The following is a 20,717-nucleotide window of genomic DNA, read 5'->3' on the forward strand; positions in this document are numbered from 1 at the left end:
ATTTTAGGCTCCTTAGTGATTTAAGATATAGTTTCTCTCTTCCCTCCTTTTATAGTTAGAGTTGAGGACCGAACTGGGGCCAGAAACACTGGTACTCTTCCAACCTCTTCTCACAAAGAAAAAGCTCCCCCACCTCCTACGCAAATAATTAACACACAACGTCCCTCCCAGCAGACCGAGCAGCCCTTGGTGTCCCTGGGCAGCAGCTCAGCCCACTCTCCCGAGTCTGCCACTCCGCGTGCCATGGGGCTCTGGTGCCTGACCCCCTTGCAGACGGAGGGGCAGAAAGCAGCTATGACCACAGGCGCCGCACACAGGCGCCTCTCTCACTCGTGTTCAGTTCTCATCACACCTGTGGATGAAGCAATTACAGAAGGAAAAAGTTTGCTCAAGTCCTACTCAAAACGCTGACACATTTTGAAGAAATGACAAGAAACAGAAACACTTGCTGCTCGGGCAGTACTGAAGCCAGGCAAAGAGGTGAAACTAGAACAAAAAACAAAACCAAAAATACCCCCCTGAAGCCACAGATTAACACCCCCTTGGAAATATGCAGAAAGGGCAATGAAAGGAAAAGCACTAAGAGCACTTGTCACTTCATTAATTTACATTGAAGATTTTTCTGTTCCAGACATCACCAACTAGACTCTAATTCTGTGAGTTTGAATGTCAATACCAATTACATAAAAACATAAAGCATTTTACAGTTTATTTCTTACTGCAGAATGTTCTCCCATGCATCATTTTAAAATTATTTAACCAGGAAAAACTACTTTTATTCACTGATCATATAAGCGTATTTAAGTAGGTATTTTCAAACCGGCAAAAACAGATGCAGGACTTGATAAATATAAGAGTATAGATAAATTCGCTAGAGAAGTGTCAATGTACCAAGTATGAAGCCCTCAAATATAGATGTTTTCATTAATATTAGTGCAAATAACTACTGGTTAACTACAACTTTTATTTTTGAATTTATAACTCTGAAACACAGTGAGGAAAATCTGACTGTTTTTAATTTACTAGCCAAAATTTTTCACTAAAAAAGGCTCAGTAAAAGTTTATGAAAAACTCTTCATTAAAACCTGGGTAGCATTTAGTGAAGATACTCTTTAATCATTACTGTTGAGTATACATACAATACATCACTTCAGTCTGGCAGACACTAAGTAGAATTTTATTTCAAGGACTAAGTTATATAATGGTATCACCTTATATATATATGACCATCAACATGCCTAGATTATATGAACAGAGCTATAGAACAGAAACAAAGGTAGAAAAAAATCATTACATGCCAAAGGACAATCTCTTCCTCTGCTCTATTACTTCAGCCTATCTTTTAAAGTTCTTTAGCACACAAACCACCTGTAGTAAGAGACAAAACAACAAAATACCATTCTAGGGCTCAAAATTTTTACATGAACTATCAAAGCCAACCCCAAATTATTTAAACATGAAGTGAGATTATAATTTTTAAATTCTGAAAGGCAAAAATAAATACTTTTTACAAATTGTATTTACTATCCTGTGGCAATTCTATGAGCAACATTTCTCCTTTGATTTTATGTAAAATGGGTCATTAACCAAGATATTTCTCAGTGCTGACAAAAACCAACTTTCGACACTCTTTGCTCCTAGACCTTACAAACTTTCCAACAAAGAACCTTAAAGCTCCTGAGTGTCTCTACAAGTAAGAGGAATATGGACAATTTCACTTGACGCTCAAGCTTTGACCCCAACGAACCCCAGTGATGCTAGTGTGTTGGAATGATTTATATGTACAGAATGCTGATAAAAGGAACCAGATGGAGCACCTTATTTAGCAAGGCTCACACATAAGTATGCGGTCATTACTGAGGGCACAACCACTAAAAATTAACAAGCTTCTCGTCACAACTTCAGCAGCAACTTATCTATTAATATGTTTATGTATGTAGATACGAGTAAAATAAACAAACTGCAAAAGCCACAAACAGCACCACTCTTACACCATCACTCACACACCCATAAAGGCTTTTGCAGCTGTCTTCCACCTGATACACAAATCATAAATAACCATTTTTAAACATATTCAGATATTTCAATATAGGTATTTGCGACATCAATTGGAGTAATTCTTTGCCACATAATATATTCTGTTTAGTCACCAATTACCTTTTTTCCCCGAGAACATGCAAAAAGCGTTCCCTGCTCGTGTTCTTATTGCAAAGATTAATATGATTTTACTGTGTTACTTTTATAAAAAGCATATCAAAAACTGAGTTACAGTGCTAGGAAGATTTTAGTTGCTCATCAGTTTCATTTTACCTGGAGACTTCTTGTTTGCTCTTGACTGCATCAAATAGGACTGGCGTGGCAGCAGAGGTGAAGACGGCAGCGACATTGAGACTCCTTTAGCCAAGTTCATCCTGTAAGTGTCCTCCGAGCCCGGCTGATTGCCACTGGGAAAATCTGCATTGTGGCCAGATGTTGCCACAACCTGCACGGCGTTCTCCAGGCACGAGTCACCTGCTAAAAATAAAATTCTGTCATCCGTTATGTGCTCTACCAAAATAAAAAGCATAGAAGTGCACTGAAATAAAGTATTTAACATAGGAAAACATATTTGCCAGCAACAATTCAGCATTGCTCATCTCACCATGCACCCTCCACTGCAGAATCCAGATAACCACCAGAAAAATTTAAATACCCAAGGAAGTGAGACTTTTACCGTAGTAGGGACAGAAGAAAAAACCTCAATTTCAACAAAGTAAGTACTTTTCAGATTTCATCCTTAGAGATGAAACGAAGTTTCCTTGGCTTCTGAATTCTGAAAAAGTATTTTAGCATCACTGTGATATCCTAAAGTCAAGACCATCTGAAAGTACCGTTTACTGAACTAGTTAAGGGAGGAATTAGTTGGGTTACCCCTCACACTCAATTAAAATTTAGATCACTAGTAGGTATACTCATAGACGGCCAGTCTAAGCTTTATTTTTCCATTTTAAAAGTGAGTCCACTTATGTGCAATTTGACAGCAACAGTGATGTTTTTATCTAAGCAAAAACAAGCTATTGGTTCACAACATACCAAGTGGCACATCAAAACAGGGAAATACACTCAAAACAGAGAACTCTCTTGCTGGTGCAGGAAATGCAATTTCAGCTAAATCAAGAATATATTTTCAAAACAACAGAAAAATATATTGCTCACAGTAACGATTCAAAGACAGCAGAAACACATGTTGAAAGCGGCAGGTTTTTCCTTTCATGTGACAGAAACAGAGCTGACATACACAATTTCGTAATAGGCTCATGGGTCTATAGCACAGTGAGAGGTACGGGACAAAATCAGAGGCAGCTGGGCTGTACCTCATGGTTCTACAGAATGGATTATTCTCACAGTACAGCAAGAAGGGAGTTTCTAGATCCACACAAGTAATGTTATTTATGGCTGGCTACAGTCAAATTACACATGATACTGTGGGACGGCGAGCTTCATTTTATGTGCTTGTATCATCCTTTCCTAAGTCTCTGAATCTATCCTGTATATTTAATTTACCCTAATCCTGCATCTTCTATCTTGTAAAAACTGGGCTGATGAACAAATCTACACATTTCAGCCAACTTACAGCAAAATTCCCATAAGATACTCGGATCTACATATATGACAAGACAGACCCAAAATGAACAAGCTTGTGGGATCCACAAGCTAATAAATTATGCTTTCCACACAACTACTTGTGATTAGGGAAACAATACTAGAAAAATGCATGAGTAATAGCTGTCAAAATACAATTTGTTACAATGCCCGAATACAACCAGACACCACACACTGATGTGCAAGAAACCCAAAATTATTTGTAACTAACTTAAACGTTAGTAATTTCAAACATTTTAGCTACCAGAACAATACTTTAAATTTACATTACATTTTTTGGTCTCTACCCCAATGTAATACAGACAAACATCAGTTCTGGAATAGGAGGAAGATGACCTCTTACGAGTTTTTTAATAATGTCAAACTAAAACATAAGGAAAGGTCCTGTGAAATCCCACTTTCTTATTTTTAAAACCTCTGAGTTTTCCACTGCCAAGTAGCCTCCAGACAAAAAAGTTTCATAAGCATCAATCAACGCCAGAGTTCTTACTCAGTGGTCAAAGTAACCATGGAAACAACTTAATAGCTTTAAAAAACACACACAAAAAGCTTTAAGAATGGAAATCAAATCCCAGTTTAGTTGTACCTAGGGATGCAACTGAAAGGAATAATCTGATTAACAAACTGCTTTTTTATTCCCCTTAAGATACAAAAAGATACAAGGATGGATGACTGAAGTAATGATTTTGTAGAGAACTTGAACTTTAAGATTAAACTAATCCTTCTATTGAATAGGGAGGATAACTAAAATGAAAACCTTTACAGTGTATGTGTCAGTATTAAACTTAATAAAATACATCTAATTCTCCATTCAATAAAAGTTGTTTAGAAACCAGAAGAATGGTAACTACTTTACCAAAACACGTGTAAACTGGAGTTTGGTGCAGATCTTGGAATTCACATTATTTAAACATGACGGAGTTAGGACCACAGCCTTCAAGAGAAAGCTGAAACAATGAAAATGCAGAGACTCCTTACACCTGAATATTGACGGTGACTGCAGAACAGACAACGGTCCCCAGACTTCCCTCAACGTGTATTTTGGAGATAGCTGATTTTGTCTTTTGCTCTCTTAACCTGTCTACTGAAATGAAACAGAAGATTCCAAACCCACCTAAAAAATATATGATATAAAACTGTGCTGTAGCAGAAGAAATCTTACATTCTGCAATGTGCTTACGATGTTTAAAAAAGACAAAATAAAAAGAAATAATAAAAAAAAAAAAGAAGCGCTAACAGTCCAGGATCCTATTGCTGAGCAGGTTAGCAGGTTCCTCACAAGCACCATGGGGTGTTCCCAAACACCTCCCAAACAAATGACAGCCGGACTGTAACTGCCCAGATCACTCAGGCATGAGCTGGAAGCAAAGCAGCAGTAAAAAAACCTTGCACTTTTATTTGGGGCTGGAGACCAGAAGATGGCAAAAGCCTGGGTACCACTAACTACCCTTGAGACTGGTCTAGGGCAATGCGTCTGCCAGGGCCACTGCGGGCTTTCGTCTACAGGCAGGGGGGAGAAGATGAGCCAGCGTTCTTGGCAGGCGGGAACACAACCAGTGCTCAGCCCGGTGGCTGGCTGAGTCCCAACCTGCATGCAACTGTTCTGCCCGCCAGCTGCCCCGAGGTTCCTACTGGGATAGGGGAATCATGCCTTTGTCAGCCTCTAGCACGTTACTGCTGCTAAAACCGGTGGGGCAGTAGAGACGTGGAAGAGGCTCCCAGAGAGGCTGTAGAACCTCCCTCCATCCCTGCAGACTCAAAAGCTGACTGGACACCATCCTGGGTAACCGTGGTGCTGCGGGTCTGCCACACCTCCTGCATGTACACCCATTGCTGGGACTCTTGCAGCTCTTTGGAGGATCTTTACCAGAAAAACCTGAAAAGGTGAGCTTAAGATGTGCAATTCCTTCGCTATTTTAGAGCAAGCATAATGGGCTGAGTTGAGATGGAATTAAATCACATTGATGTGGTGAGCATACAAGAGTGTAACAACAGTAGCTCTTGCTGGGTTTACTTGTGAGCCGCTTCACATGAGGCTGCTGCTCGCCTGGCACCAAGTGCCCCATGACACCTCTGTGGAAACTGCCCAGTTCTGAGGAACCGCTCAATGGGCAAACCATACCCATCTACACCCCACCCCCCCGCACGACGAGGGCATGGGCTGCCTCTGCAAGCAGGAGCATCCCACGTCCGGTGTGCTTACACCCTACTACTGACAGTCTTGTTCAACGCTGTTCTGCTTCCTAAGATGTTTCATCCCAACAAAGGTTAAGAAAAGATGAGACTTTACAGACAAGTTCAGAAGAGAATTCTGAATGGGAAAAAGAGGAAGGCCATGCAGCTGGAATACACTTTACAGAATGAGGTATCACTATATCTACGTAATAAGAAAAAGTTTAAAGATTACCAGAAACGGTAGTTTTGATATTTTAAAAAGTAGTTTTCTTCTACGTTCAATTCCCATCCTATTTTTCAACAGAACTGACAGGCAACTGTAGGCAGAACTCTGTAGCATGGTTCAGTGACTGTGTATAAGGTGCTTTATTTTAATTGCAAAACACTGAGAATTGCCCTTTAAAAGATCTGTGTCTTTCAAACTGAAAATGCTTACATGTGTGCGTGCACTTGTACATACACGGCCAGTCCAGCTTCCCGAGAGGGCAACCTCGGAGGACAGAAGGAGCCAAGGGACCCAGTCTTTGCAATCAAGATGAGGTAACCACTCACACCACTGCCAACAATCATCAGGAGTTGAAGAAAAATTTATGGTAAGAAGTGAAGTAGTTCACCAGCTAGCCTTCTGGGATCAGCTAGCCTTCTGGGATAAGGAAACAGGCTTCCATCATGTAAAACACATGCATTAGGGTAGACCCACATTTAATTCTCTTGCTCTTGACACTCTGGAGAGACCAGAAAAAGGGAGAAACTAGCCTGGAACGGGACGAAAACTCATTACAGCCCAAATAAAACAGCCAGTGAAGTGCACTGAGTGCGAAACAAACTAAGTAAAGATTAGAAGAAAAGGTCCAAAAGGACATCTTTGCCAACTATGCTCATACTTGACAGTATTTGCTCACTTTCTGGCATTTAATTCTGAACTCTGGATTACTTTTTCAGGATACAAAATACTAATGTTCTTTTGTAGTGCTTACTTAAAAAAACAACCAATCGTTAAAGAAAACAGAGTGATAAATAGAATCATAGAATCGTTAGGGTTGGAAGGGACCCTAAAGACCATCTAGTTCCAACCCGCCTGCCACAGGCAGGGACACCCCCCACTAGACCAGGTTGCTCAGAGACCCCTCCAGCCTGGCCTTAAAAACTTCCAGGGATGGGGCTTCCACCACCTCTCTGGGCAACCTGTTCCGGTGTCTCACCACCCTCATGGTGAAGAACTTCTTCCTAACGTCTGGTCTGAATCGACCCATCCCTAGTTTTGATCCACTCCCTCTACTCCTACCATTACCTGACATCCTAATTAAGTCCCTCACCGGCTTTCTTGGAGGCCCCCTTAAGATACTGGTAGGCCACTATAAGGTCTCCTCGGAGCCTTCTTTTCTCCAGACTGAACAACCCCAACTCTCTCAGTCTGTCCTCGTCGGAGAGGTGCTCCAGCCCTCTGATCATCCTCGTGGCCCTTCTCTGGACGCGTTCCAGCACGTCCATATCTTTCTTGTAGTAGGGGCTCCAGAACTGGACGCAGTACTCCAGGTGGGGTCTCATGAGAGTGGAGTAGAGGGGCAGAATCACCTCCCTCAACCTGCTGGCCACGCTTCTCCTGATGCAGCCCAGGATACGATTGGCTTTCTGGGTTGCTAGTGCACACTGATGGCTCATGTTGAGCCTCTTGTCCACCAGCACCCCCAAGCCCCCTTCTTCAGGGCTGCTCTCAAGCCAGTCGCTGCCCAGCCTATATCGGTGCTTGGGATTGCCCCGACCCAGATGGAGGACTTTGCACTTGGTCTTGTTGAACTTCATGAGCCCGGCATGGGCCCACCTCTCCAGCCTGACAAGGTCCCTCTGGATGGCATCCCTTCCCTCCAGCATTTATTAGGACTACTGAAGTAAGTTCTATTTATGTGTTTCAAGGGAAGAATATTTTTTTCTTTTCTTTTTTTTTTGATTTATATTTATGTGTGCATGGGATATATCACTGGAATTACCTTCTCAGAAAAGACATCCACCACATTAAATACTCGCTGCTCAGCAAAAAAAAAAAGAGTTGAAACTCTTAAATAACTCTCAACAGCCACAGAAAGTGGGCAAAGCAACATGGAATAATCAAAAACAGCTCCATATTTTAAGCATGAAACAATGCTTCTTCTGTTGCTAGATATATTTAGAGTAACAACAAAAAGTCAAACCGAAGCTTGAAAGTATTCCAGTACCAGTTCAATGTTCCAGCTAGTGCATGTGTAGTTTGTGCACCACAAAGTCCCTTTGCACTTAAAATTCAAAGCCTAATATCATAGTGAGTTTGGACAGAAAAGCCAATTGAATTTGCATATTTAGTTTTAAAATGCAAACTTATTTTATTTAATGATTCCAAGCCTTTGAGTTTGCCAGAAGGGTATCTGAAGTTCTTGATGCTCTCAGCTTGGTAAGTATCTTAGTCAGATAGAAAAGTTTAATGAGACATAATGCAAAGAAGGTGGGGTTCAAATACGCATTTAACTACACAAGTTCATCTGAGAGCTGAACCTTTACTGCCACAGGGAGATAACTCTGAAAACAATTTTAAAGTAATGATTAAGTAGTGGGTCTTAATAAAAGATTAGGCCTTCTTGCACAGCAACTTCACTTTTATTTTAAAGTACTGAATTAGTTGTCATCAGCAAAAAAACTCCTGTGTCAGTGAATTTAAGCACATTTATGTTTCTCATTCGACGTGCTGCACTAGTGCTGTGCGTGAGGCTTGTCACAGCGGCCTGCGCTAATAGGGACAGGAGACAGAAAAATAAGAATGGCAGAACATCTCACGAGTGATCGCAGCTCACGTCTTTGAAAGCCATTTTATTTTTCAAAAAGAATACTAAGTACAATCTCAATTTCTTAATTTTATCTGATCATATGTAAAAAAAGGAAGAAATTTCAGATTCACAGATTTCATCCAACTTGTTTAGTCTAAAATGTTGATAAAAAGCAAGGCATACAAACAAAATAATTAAGAGCATGCCAATCTACAACAGAACATAACGCAGAGATAAAAACATCCATTCTATCCTAACATTCAAAAACTTTGTCCACTCATATTTAGGTCAAAGATACTTTATACAAAGATCATAAAAGATCCTGTCATACAAGAAGGAGGAAAACCAAAGGAAACTAAGTCTCAAAAGAGTATTGTAAAAAATTAAGTCTGATCTTCAGGAGAATCAAACAAGATCAAAGAAAGATTTATTAATATGGAAATTTTCTGTAGCCCAAATTAAAAAAATCTGAGTGTGAAGACAATCACCGAAAGTAGGATGCATATGAATACATAAGCACTTCAATGCCTTTTATTTCATCATCCAGAAATCAAACACACTGATCTCATTTCTCTAGATTCTCTACCTTTGAAGCACTACAGTATTACATTAGAAACATTATCTTTTTGTTGACAATTTGTCCCCTGTTACTTAAGCACTACAAGCCTTTAAGCTGGAAAACACAGAAGTCCCAACTACTTAGCACATTAATTTCTACTGAAATCAATGAAGTTTTCATGCATACCGTGTACTACATTTGATGGTAAACTTCTGATGGGATTTAGTGCAGGAAGAACACTGCAAACTACGCACAATACCTCCATTATTCATGTTCCTTCAGGCCTGATATTGGGTCAACAGAACGACAATGCTCATGCGACTGAAGAGCCATCGAAATAACTGAGCATGTGCTGTAGAAATTTAATATACGGGATTTTATTTTGGTTTTAAGTTGAAATACATTACAAGTATTTTATACCGAATGGCTTTTTGCTTACTAAGTAAAGAAAAAAAACGCACATCCCCAGAATGCGGGCAAGTTGTGGCTTTATGACAGTTAAAGAAAACAAACATAACTACATACTGCAAAGCGGCTGGCAGCACATAAAACCAACAGGAAATACTAATACAAATCTATCTCTGAAGCATTTTAAAGCACTAAAGAATAAGTAGCTGAGTAGAAGTTGTACTAAAACAATCTTAATTAAAAAGTACTTTTTGTTTAAATTCTGAAGCTTATGAAGTAAATTCTTTATACTATCATCTCGTCCTGGACACAGACAAGACTTGCAGGTAACCCTCTAGAGCCTGAGTTCGAAGAACAGTCTTCTGGCTCTGATCTACTGAATTGCATCACGAAGATACGAAGTTTCTGTGCTACTAAAATAAAAAAGGTCAGCTCCTTCCAAGAGAGGGCAGAGGCAGAGAATCTCCCAGTGGCTACAGAGGTAAACTTAAAAACCTCAAGGAAAGAAAGTGGACAACATACAATCACAGTCATCAACGAAAATACTGACAAAGAGCAGAAAATACCAAATTTTTACTTTGTTTCTGAGGCTGAATGAAAACCTTGAGAAACAAAGGGAAACTGAGAGCGTAGTTGCTGTACGTTTCCAGCCCAGAGTACATGAGACAGTATGAAACCACAGACTACTACAAAAATCAATGCTCCTGTTTGCCCTCTTCCTGCTTGGTTCCAAACATTCATAAAATAGTTTTAGTCACTTTAATGTGACAGGTGCAGATTGTGGGGTTTTCCTTCCTTGAGTTCTGTCCTTTACCAAGCACGTACATCACTTTAATGGAAGGAAAGCGGACACGACAAAACAAAAACCAGCTTACAGATACTTATTTCCATACATCAGAGATAACTGTATCTGAAGGGGTGTAACGACAGGTTGCTTCATACTGCAGAAAACCTGAAAAGAAGCTGGACGCAGAAAAAGTTGGATGCCTGGGTCAAAAAAATTGGTTTGTTTCAAGTTCTGTTCCTTTGGCATATCAGTTTACCTAAATACGGTATCAACTAACTTGTCTTCAAGTCCACATTTAGAAATAAGTTTAGTAAGTTTTGTTTTGAAAAATTGTCTATGCATAAACAGCAAGCTGTCAACTACCTATGTACACGTTTGAATGCACAAATTTTGATTCATTTAGATTTTACCTAATCCTGCAACAGCCACCTACCTATCAATGCCTCCCAGCCACAGCTAAATAAACTCATTTTAATAAAACAACTGTAGAAGAAAGAATTATTACTGAAGCAACTGCAGGATCGGAGCCCAACTGTGTATCGCTAGCATACTGCTACCGGAGTAGCCTAAAGTGCCCTTTTTCCACCCAAAAGTGAGATTCCCACATGGCAGTCTTCCACCTGATCAGGGCAGAAGTTGTTTAAATAAAGACCCTCTATAAGTCTTTACCATAGCACTTCAGTCTATCTCCCAGAAGTATCAACGTTCATTCTTCCAATCCTCTTTTTCAGGATAACCCCGAATTTAAAGAGTTACTAAAAACTGTAATTAACATAGCAGCTAGATTTCAAAAATGTTATACCCATCTTCAGCTCTTAAGCCCTTATGTCAGGGCAAATGAGGAAATTGTAACATTAAAATCCACACAAGCTATTTTTAAAAACAGACCTAATTTCTTTTTGTTCTTTAACCCTTTTACAGATTTTTTAATACTACAGTTGTGCCATCAACCCCGGAGAAAAAAAATACTCCGTTCCTATTTGCAGTGGTTCCGGCAGGCTCGCAGATGTAAAACCACTATGATACAGCCACTGCGCAAACAGGAACTTGTGCTCAGCACAACAGGAATCGTCCCACTCGGCTCGGAACTGCCCAGACTTCCAGGCGTTGCTTTCACACACGAGGGAACCCATGGGACAAGAGGGGTTACTTCAGTTTAGGAACAATCTAGGGCAGTTTAGGCTAAACTCTTCCAATCTGACTCCAGGCAGAGCCAGACGATGCCCGTGGCCAGGACAGCGCTGTGGGGAGTCACGGGTCCCCAGCCCCGCAGTGCAAAGCCAGAGATTTAAGAGATTTACACCCACCTTAGCAGCCCTCTGCAAGCACATTCACAGTCAACTCCAAAACGGCTGTGGCAGCTTAAGACCCCACTGCCTTGTGGCTGTTCAACATCACTCCTAAAGTGGGTACGTATTGAAAAACCACCACAGAAATCCTCCCAATGGGGACCGTGGAGCCGTGCGCTCTCGTCTACTTCCTGCTACATTCTGAAGTGCTGAAAATCAGGCAACTTTTTCAAAACTCCATCAGCAAAAAAATCAAGCATATGTGCCCACAAAGCTGAGAAAAGCATCTAAATTCACAATTGCCTTACTCGTAAATGGTGGCTAAAAGGATGGATGTTTCCACACTAACTGGCTCTCATTAGCATGCTTTTTCACCCTCTTCATAGCTCTTTAGAAAGCAATAAATTTTAAGAGCTGCTGTTGTTATTAAGGACCTGAAGGACCATGAAATGGGACAACTCTACGATTTAGAAGATTTCCATTTCTCATTGTTTGGAGTTCTAGGATCAAGGAGAGGAGCTTGCAAAAAATAAGGCTCTACAAAGACCAATGTTCTTTGCCTTGATTCACATCTCTAAATGCTGAAAAATGTCCTACAGCTGGAAGAATTGCAAGGTCCTTTGGAACAAAAGAGAAAGCTATTAAACTGAACACAACTTTACAGGTCCTGGATGTAACGCAGAATGGAATGCACACATTTCTTTTCAAACTTTTCACAACACCTTCAAATACAAAAGCCAAAATTTCTGGAACCCGTTGTACAAATTAATCACGTTCTTTTAAAAAGCAGCTCCTGCACTCCTCCTTACTCCAGCTTTCACCAGCCAGGAATCATTCACCATTTTTTCCCAATACTTGGTTTCTGTAACATTCAATTCAAACATGACACTCCAGAGCTTTGCTTAAAAAACAAAACAAAAAAACCCAAACCAAAAATGAAACCAAAAAACCTCCCACACTCTAACACTCCCCTTCGTGTTCAGAAGTACAGCAGCATTGTATTCCTAAAAACAAAGGGAGAAAATCCTTTCTTTTGCACACATTAATCCAGACAGATATTATGAGATGCTAAAATAAAAAAATATGTGTTTTCTGACCTAAAGGAAAAAGGCTTTTCAAGCTTCAGATTTTAATAAAAGCCTGGTCAAGGCTCCGTTCCAAACAGCCTGATTTTCCTTTTGAGCTTAAAACAATTTCCATCTAGTATTTTAAACAAAAATGTACCAATGAAAGCCTCACCACAGGAATCTTTAGCCCACTATGTTTAAACAACTCCAGCTGGTGACTCCGAGTCAGCGGCACATACTAATTACCGGGATGCCTTTCCTCTGGCCCTGTGAGCCCTTCTGTGCATCTTTGATCTAGTGTCAATGTTTTTCTTTTCAGGATAGCTCTCATCCTCCAGTCACTCAGAGAGAAGCTGTGGTGGAGTGTAAACTTCAGCAGACCACAAGAATTTCCTGAAGAACACATTACCTGCCAGATGAACACGGAATTGCTTTTTGCGAAAGTACACTTAAAATACCTTTCTTGTAGGACTCAGTGCAACTCATGTAGTTTTAAAAGCTGCAATGCAAGACACGTATGTAACTTGCCTGTCAAAGAAAGTACGACTGCGTTGTTTCAAAGGTGCTGACAAACGTGAGCATGGTTGTCATGCTGCGTTCTGTACTTCATACATTAAAGGAATGTTTCTTAGTAATTTTTTTTTTAAACTGGGAACAATAAATTTGTGTTTCCTAAGGGCATAAATTCACTCTTACAGATAATTTAGGATCTAACTCATCAGAAAATCAGATGTATTAGGCTACGTGAATAGTTTGAAGTTAAAAATGTAACTGTGAAGAAAGGTAACTGTCACTCAGGTCCATTAGCTTTCTAGCCATCGCAGCAAAGACTCAGCATGACCGGCACAGAGCTGCAGGCTTAGTTCTCAGCCACCTGCGCATCTGTAACTATTACTCCTTTTCAAAGGGCATTGCTCGTCCTTCTTTGCCCTCAAAAAAGGTAATTAGGGTTCTTAGATACCCTTTTTCCTGAAAGGCAATACAGACTAAGTAGTGGCCTACTAAATTTGTGATTAATAATAAAATAAGCTTTATTTTTTTTAAAGTAAATTTTGTCGATGATTAATTTTACCTTCAAAAATCTCTGTAGCTAAAGTAAAAACTAGAACATGACAGAAGTTTGATAACCAACTTAAACTTTCACTAAATTTATTTTCAATTTTTTTCTGAATACATAAATAATAAAAATTCTATCGCCCATTATACATAATGGTTTTTTTTTTCATAACATAATTGAATAGGTAGCTTAAAATATAAGTTTGGCTTCTGCACCTCTGGCCTAGGGCAGTGTTTAAGCTGCAGGACAATGCACCAAGCCTGCTCACAGAACTTCTGTGGTAAGAACCAAGAGCACATGGCTCATCCGTCCTTCCCTGCAGCGGCCCGGGAAGGAATGAACAGAACACACCTCCGGGAAGCTTTAGATTACCTGTTTTTAGCCACCTGTGCCCTGTGTGTGGCCAGTGGGGCCGAAATGGAGGGGGCCCATGGCCGAGAGACCCCCGCAGCTGGTGTCAGCAACAGGAGTCACTGCTGCCCTGACGGTGGGGCACCACTGCTGCAACAGAACACAGTTAATCGCTGGATTTATAACGCACAACTCATCTACGTATGAAATATGTTATTAATGTTCATACCTGTGTCTTTCTTGTTCCCTTTTCCACCCTCTCGGCTCTTTTTTAAAACTGCCTTTAACATTTTAAGTGTTGCTCCTAAAGGATAACTGAAAGAAACAAAAATAAATGCAACATTAATAATGTCTAATCACACAAGACCAAGCAAAATAAAGACAGGATCAATACAATAAAAACAGCAAAATAATCAGAAGAAACTTTTTCGTAGTTACATTTATTTTTTACAATGCATCTTGGTTAAGCAAAGTCCTGAAGCACAAGGAATGTTTTAATACTTGCACTAAGCAATTAGAGTTCACTGTCTTCTTATACAGAAAAATAATACAGCATTCTCCACATTCCACATATAATTAAGGTTATAAGGGTAAACTCGTCTGAGTTACTGTAAGACACCCTGGTGAAAGTAAAGCAGAATAAAGGTCTGACTCCTGTCCGGCGTCCATCAGTGCGGCTGGGGGATGGCAGAAACTGGCCGTGGGTTGGGGACACCCAGCCGCTGGCGGGTGACAGGGGACACGGCGTCACCTCCCCACTGCTCCTCACCTGCTTGCCACGCACTGTGGCCACACGGAGAGCTGGACATTCCCCACACTGCTGCCACGTACACGCATACGTACCCACACATACACCCCAGCAAGCACCCGCATTCCAGTCTGCCACATCGCAAATGTAACAACAATGCCAGGAGAGCAGTAATTGCAGATTTCAAAGGATCCTTAATTATTAGAAAAACATATCTGGGATGTAAAACTGGAAGACTGTTGTGTCAGATAACTATCTTCAGCTAGAAAGGAAGGAAAACAGAATGAAAAGGAACCATGGAGAGCCTTTCTTTCTCAAAAAGCTTCTGGAGCATCTATAAATTCTAATTTCATTTGTTTTCTGTACCGAAAAATTCCACAGCTATCTCATTTTAGAAAACTTGCAGTAGAGAATATGCGACAAGAAGGGGGGGGGGGGGGAAGTAATCTGACTATGCATTAATGTAATGGATTGCCATAAAAACCACATGAAATCAACAGGAAAAGCAAAAAAATCTGTCCATTTCCCATGTAAGACGTGCAGCAGGCTGTGCCGGCGAGCCGCACTCCTGAGCATCGCACATCAGGCATCAGCAACCACTCTGCCTGTGCCGCACCTTGGGAGAAGGACCTGCTAGGGATTACCTGGAGAAAGAAAGACGTTCTGCTAATACCATCCCTCTGCAAAGCAGAGGAGTAAAGCAAGTTCTGCAGTGTTTTCGGGTGTTTTGCAAAGAATATAAACTAAGCATCCCTCTCCAGTTTCAGCACTGAAAAACTGAAAACGCCCACAGAAACACCCCCAAAACTGGACCACCTAACTGAGAAATCAAATAAACTAAAAGGAAGCAAATGGAATACAAACCATAAATAAATTTCTGAGAACAAGCTTCACTATACTACTCTAGAATGTTGAATGCCAATTAGGAAGAGTGAAGTGGGGTTTTTTAAACATATGCTCTACGTGCTCGTAGAATTGGCGACTCGGTATCAGTGACATTCTATAGGCAAAGGCTACGTGCCAGCTCTCAACACGTATGTCCAGCAATGTAGAAAAGGCTGGACTGAAAGAACATGGTTAATGACACTCCCTCCAACAACACTCAATTTTTTGAAAATAAGAAAATATCTCCTAAAATTCAACCACAGCATCATGAGAAGGAAAAACTAAACACAACAGGAGGAAACACTCTCCCGTCCTCACTTGTCTGGATGAGGTAGATATGGAGACAATCCACAAGAGCAAAGAATTTCTCGAGATTAACAAACCCTGACAACTAGAAAAGTAAGTTTAAAATGGAACACCTGAGCCAAAGTTTACCTGCAGCCCTGGTTACTTCCTTTGAAATACCATATACTTCATGTTCCCCAGCAGCTAATTATTGGGGGATGACAAAGATAGCTAAGCACTGTCTTCTCCACTCTCACTCATCATGTGTGTTTCCACTTGCTTCCCCTTTCCCAGTACTTAAGCCTTCTGGCCTTGCAAAGAAGAAAAGCAGCGCTTCTCCCTTACACAACAGCTTTCACAAAAAGCAGTGACAAGGAAAAAGGACAAGTCATATCCTCAGGCACACCATTACAAAAAAAGGAAGAATGACTTTTCTGAGAGACTCAGACATGGTCAGCTGGAAGCAGCCCATCTGCTGATAGGAGAAAACAAACCACTTATTAGGTTGTATGAAGACCAACGCTGCCTTTAAAACACAGTCATCACTCCACTCTGTCTGGTACTGAAGAGGCCTCTGGAGGACCCTATGTCCCTTTGTGGGCACCAGAATTCAGATCTGGCCCAGCTGGAGGGAACGGTGAAGACACCAGCAGAGACGGGCGGTCTGGACACTGCAGCTTAAGAGACAGCAAAGGCTGTTTATTTTAAATAGCAGACTTGAGGAGCAACCTAAGCACATTAGCCTGTTATTTATTTTAAGACTCTTACACCAAAGAGAACAAGCTATCCTATATATCTCCCACGTAACAGGCACTAAGACATGAGGAAATGGTCTCAAGTTGTGCCAGGGGAGGTTTAGATTGGATATTGGGAAAAATTTTTACACTGAAAAGGTTATTAAGCATTGGCACAGGCTGCCCAGGGAAGCGGTTGAGTCACCGTCCCTGGAAGCATTTAAAAGATGGGTAGACATAGTGCTTAGATATGGTTTAGTGATGGGTTTTGTCACAGTCAGGTTGATGGTTGGACTCGATGATCTGAAAAGTCCCTTCCAACCTGGGCGATTCTATATGTCAACACTTGGTGGACCGAGTAATACTGCTCATCAAACAGCTAGTTATGAAACTGTAGATAAGAAGGAAAAAAAATAGTGTAAAAAAAGGGTTAAAAGTCTTAAGATTTAAGCAGCTTTTCTTTCTTTAACAAGTGTTTCTCTTACAGAAATGGGGTGCATGAGGAAGAATATAATTTTTTGATTAAATAGAGCCCGGGTTTCTTTTGAGAAAGTGTCACATAAACACTTTATATTTTTGGAAATCAAATCCATCTTCAAACAGCATTAACAAATCAAGAACCTAAGAACATCTTCCATAGTTTGAAATAGGTATGAGGTAAGAGTAACCTTACATTAAAAATTGTGTATAAAAGCATTATTTGAATTATTACAGATACTCTCTAATGTTACAGACAGCTAACTTTCCTCTATCCCTATAAAATATTGGCCTTTATTTTTATTAGGTACGGAAAAAGGTATTTAAAAATACTACTTCTTACAACAGCACCAGATTCAAATTTGCAGATCAAACAAAAAAAGGCTTATGCATACATAAATGATGCCAAAACTGTGAGGGCAAGCATGAAAAAGTTATGAAATTAGAAATTTAAAGGCTGGATGATGTAATCCAAATTCATATTTCTTTTGTGCAAAAATTGTGCTAGAAATTTTTAATTATATGAGCACATCCTGTCCATTCGTGCAGCGCAAAGGATGTCCACAAACAAAGGAAAACCTTGTTTGTCTGCAGGAATGCCCTGTTCTCTGCCTGGCTCTACCACCAGGCCACTGTCACACAGGGAGGCAAAAGGCTGTTCAAACACCTTAAGCGTATTTTTCCTGACATGTGAACGATTCACTTCCCAACTTTATTAAATATTCTTTCGTAATAGCCTCCTCCTTGCGCATATCGTGGGCTGCAGCGGCTGTAAACACAGGCACATTGAGTGTGCACTGCACGTACTTTGTCTGTACAAAATGACAAGAAGGGCTGTAGTGAGTGATTTGTGCTCCGAGACCCGGCTGCTGGGATGTTTCCCGAGTCACACAGCTGCGTCAGGTACCGCACTGTCGCAGGACAGCTATGATACACATTTCGTACCTATCAGGCTGCACTGGCATTTCTTCCGGCAAACCGTAGGCTCCAACTCCATTGTTCTCTTTTCCATCTTCTTGATCACTGTTTTAGAAAGGATCTTTCTAATTTTAGTACAAAACTCTTAAAAAAAAAAAAAATTCTGAAAACAACTGTTCTGACTCATCTCACATTCTTCCTTCCAGCCACTTCAGACAATACGGTCCCGGTCTGAGTAGGAATTTGGAACTAACACAGACTTTGTGCTTCGTGTTCAGACACTGGTCGTCTGTTGTAGAAACCTAGATATATAAATTCCAACTTAATATTACAATTTGAAGGTGTTATGTTCTTTAGAACCCATTTTTATATGTAATTGGACAGTTCCTTAAAATTTAAATTTTCTCAGCTCATTTTAGCACATTGCAATTAAGGAATTGTACTTGAGGGTATTTTAGCTTTCAACATTACTAGCGGGCATGCACAGGTTCCATTGGTGCATTTGGTGAAGGAAACACTGTTCCATCATATAATTCAAGGCTGACACATAATGCTGTGGAATAATTACTAAATTGGCCAAAACCACAAAAGTACAGCATTGTTCACACATTAAGGAAAAGTATAAAAACAAGAGGCTTCTGAGGTAGAAAACAGCTGCACCTGGCATGCGAAAAAATGCAACATCTGCGGTTCTCTGTATGACGCTTGCAAAGCTACATGAGATACGGGACGGAAGACAATTATTCCGTGAACTTGTCTTATGCAGATAAAGGAATGGGATGGTACCATGAAACAGATAAGCTGCCAATTAGCTGCCCGCTTGATGCTCAGAGCCAACATTTTGTCAAATTTTGATGAAACACTGTCCTTTGTGCGAACTTTGCTCATTATAATGTCATTATAATACCAAAACACACCTCCAGCCCAAAGGCTACCCGCCTCCAAGGTGCAACCACTCCTCCTTGAGTCTGTGCCCCAAATTTCTCATAAACTATACCTTTAATTGTGAAGCAAGAGAATTTTATACCAATCATAATAAAAGTATGTATGACTAAAGTCACTCAAACTCCACCTTATAATAGATAACAAATAGTATAAAAATAGCCCGAGAGAGGGGGGATACCCAGGGAAGACACCATCGCGAAAAATTCCATCACTGACTTCCAGGATCAGTCGACGGGCTGAGCCTCTCTTCCCCCCCGTAGGGACACCTTTGGGTAAGACTTCGATGATACCGAATGCTTTCTCGTGAAACTTAGAAATTTCTCTAGGGAATCCCTCTCCTACATTTATAGCCACGCTGTATCGTTTATAACTTTGTTGCGCGTTTTGTATAGGTAACAATACTGTCATTTGCACGTGCTTTGCAGACAGTGTATTTATCACCAGCAACCCTAAGAACCTATATACCTGTCGTTTAAATAAACTGCACTTTTTAAGTAGCTAGTTGTTTCGGTTTCTCACTGAACACCACCAAAGACTCGAGAGTGGCCGTGCTAGCTCATGAGCACGACTAGACTGAAGGTGCAGCCCACTATTAGTGTATCCAAATCGTAATAGTTTAATACATATGAAACGAGATTGGACTGATAGTGCTGAATTGGGCATCACTCAGAATTTAAACCTAGCCGCACCTAGCCTCCCACCTCGGTGAGGAGTGTTAGAACACAACGGGGTTTATTTTCTGCCAAAACTGCTTTGCCCCTCTCACGCAACAAATGCATATGTAGAAGAACAGGAGTCTAATTAGAGCTGCAGAGACATTCTTAATTTGGTATTCTCCAATTTCTGCCTGGCTTTGAAAAGTTAGTGGTACCTCTAAAAATATGCAGTGTTGTAAATTGTTGGTATGTTGTATGATAAATTTTACTTACAAGTTTCTTAAAATCTCCTAAGTCTTGCAGAACAATAGTGACTTTATTAAAATTCAGCTGGTATCGTCACATGAACAAGGAAGAAACAGTCTACCTGAAGTCGTGCTGAAGTTCACAGGGGATGCCTAGTCTAGCTCTGCTCTAGAGACCACTGGATGCATTGTTGTTTGTTTTTTTTAAAAAAGCAATACAGCTTAGTGGTGTAATGCAACCAAAAGCAAACATAAAGAGGGTACTTATGAAAGAGTTTGGTTTCACAGAGCTGATCAGCAGGAGGTGGAAGCCTACTGCAAGTGAACACAATAACACTGTTGCAGGAGAACTAGATCTTTCTTAAGAAAAATAAGGTAATAATAAACCACAACCTTCACAGGCTCTTGAGCAGGTGCAGTGCTAAAAGAAACACTCTGTAGCAGCTGAAAGAGATAAATGTGAGCTTAAAAAAAGAGTCAGTGGAAAAACCAAGGGGTGCAAAGAGGAATGCAATGGACAAGTTATGTGAAAGCATCAAACTCCTCACCAGAGGAATAACAGGCCCCCTTTGACAAGGTATTTGTATTGATGGGGGCTAGTGATCACCCATTTTGTCTAGTGATATTAGTGTCACTGTTCTTGAGACAGCATGCATTTCCTTAAGTCAGCTGAGGAGTCAAATACTACAGCTGA

The 20,717-nt window shown here is 40.5% G+C and overlaps 1 protein-coding gene across 7 annotated transcripts in view; it reads right to left on the minus strand.

Annotated features, from left to right (window-relative positions):
- TANC1 (tetratricopeptide repeat, ankyrin repeat and coiled-coil containing 1) overlaps nucleotides 1-20,717 on the minus strand; it is an 82,196-nt gene that overhangs the window by 42,358 nt on the left and 19,121 nt on the right. For 4 of the 7 annotated variants that reach the window (XM_063342683.1, XM_063342681.1, XM_063342682.1 and 1 more), the window contains exons 2-3: nucleotides 14,360-14,445; nucleotides 2,311-2,514 (exon numbers count right to left, since the gene is read on the minus strand). In XM_063342683.1, the coding sequence (XP_063198753.1) occupies nucleotides 2,311-2,514; nucleotides 14,360-14,420 (265 nt within the window). In that variant the 5' untranslated portion in view covers nucleotides 14,421-14,445. Of the gene's footprint in view, nucleotides 1-2,310; nucleotides 2,515-14,359; nucleotides 14,446-18,204; nucleotides 18,240-20,717 lie in introns of those variants that run through there. The other 3 variants (XM_063342680.1, XM_063342679.1, XM_063342685.1) reach the window with 3 other exon arrangements.

The sequence above is a fragment of the Chroicocephalus ridibundus genome, chromosome 7 (genome assembly GCF_963924245.1).
Source record: "Chroicocephalus ridibundus chromosome 7, bChrRid1.1, whole genome shotgun sequence".
NCBI lineage: Eukaryota > Metazoa > Chordata > Aves > Charadriiformes > Laridae > Chroicocephalus > Chroicocephalus ridibundus.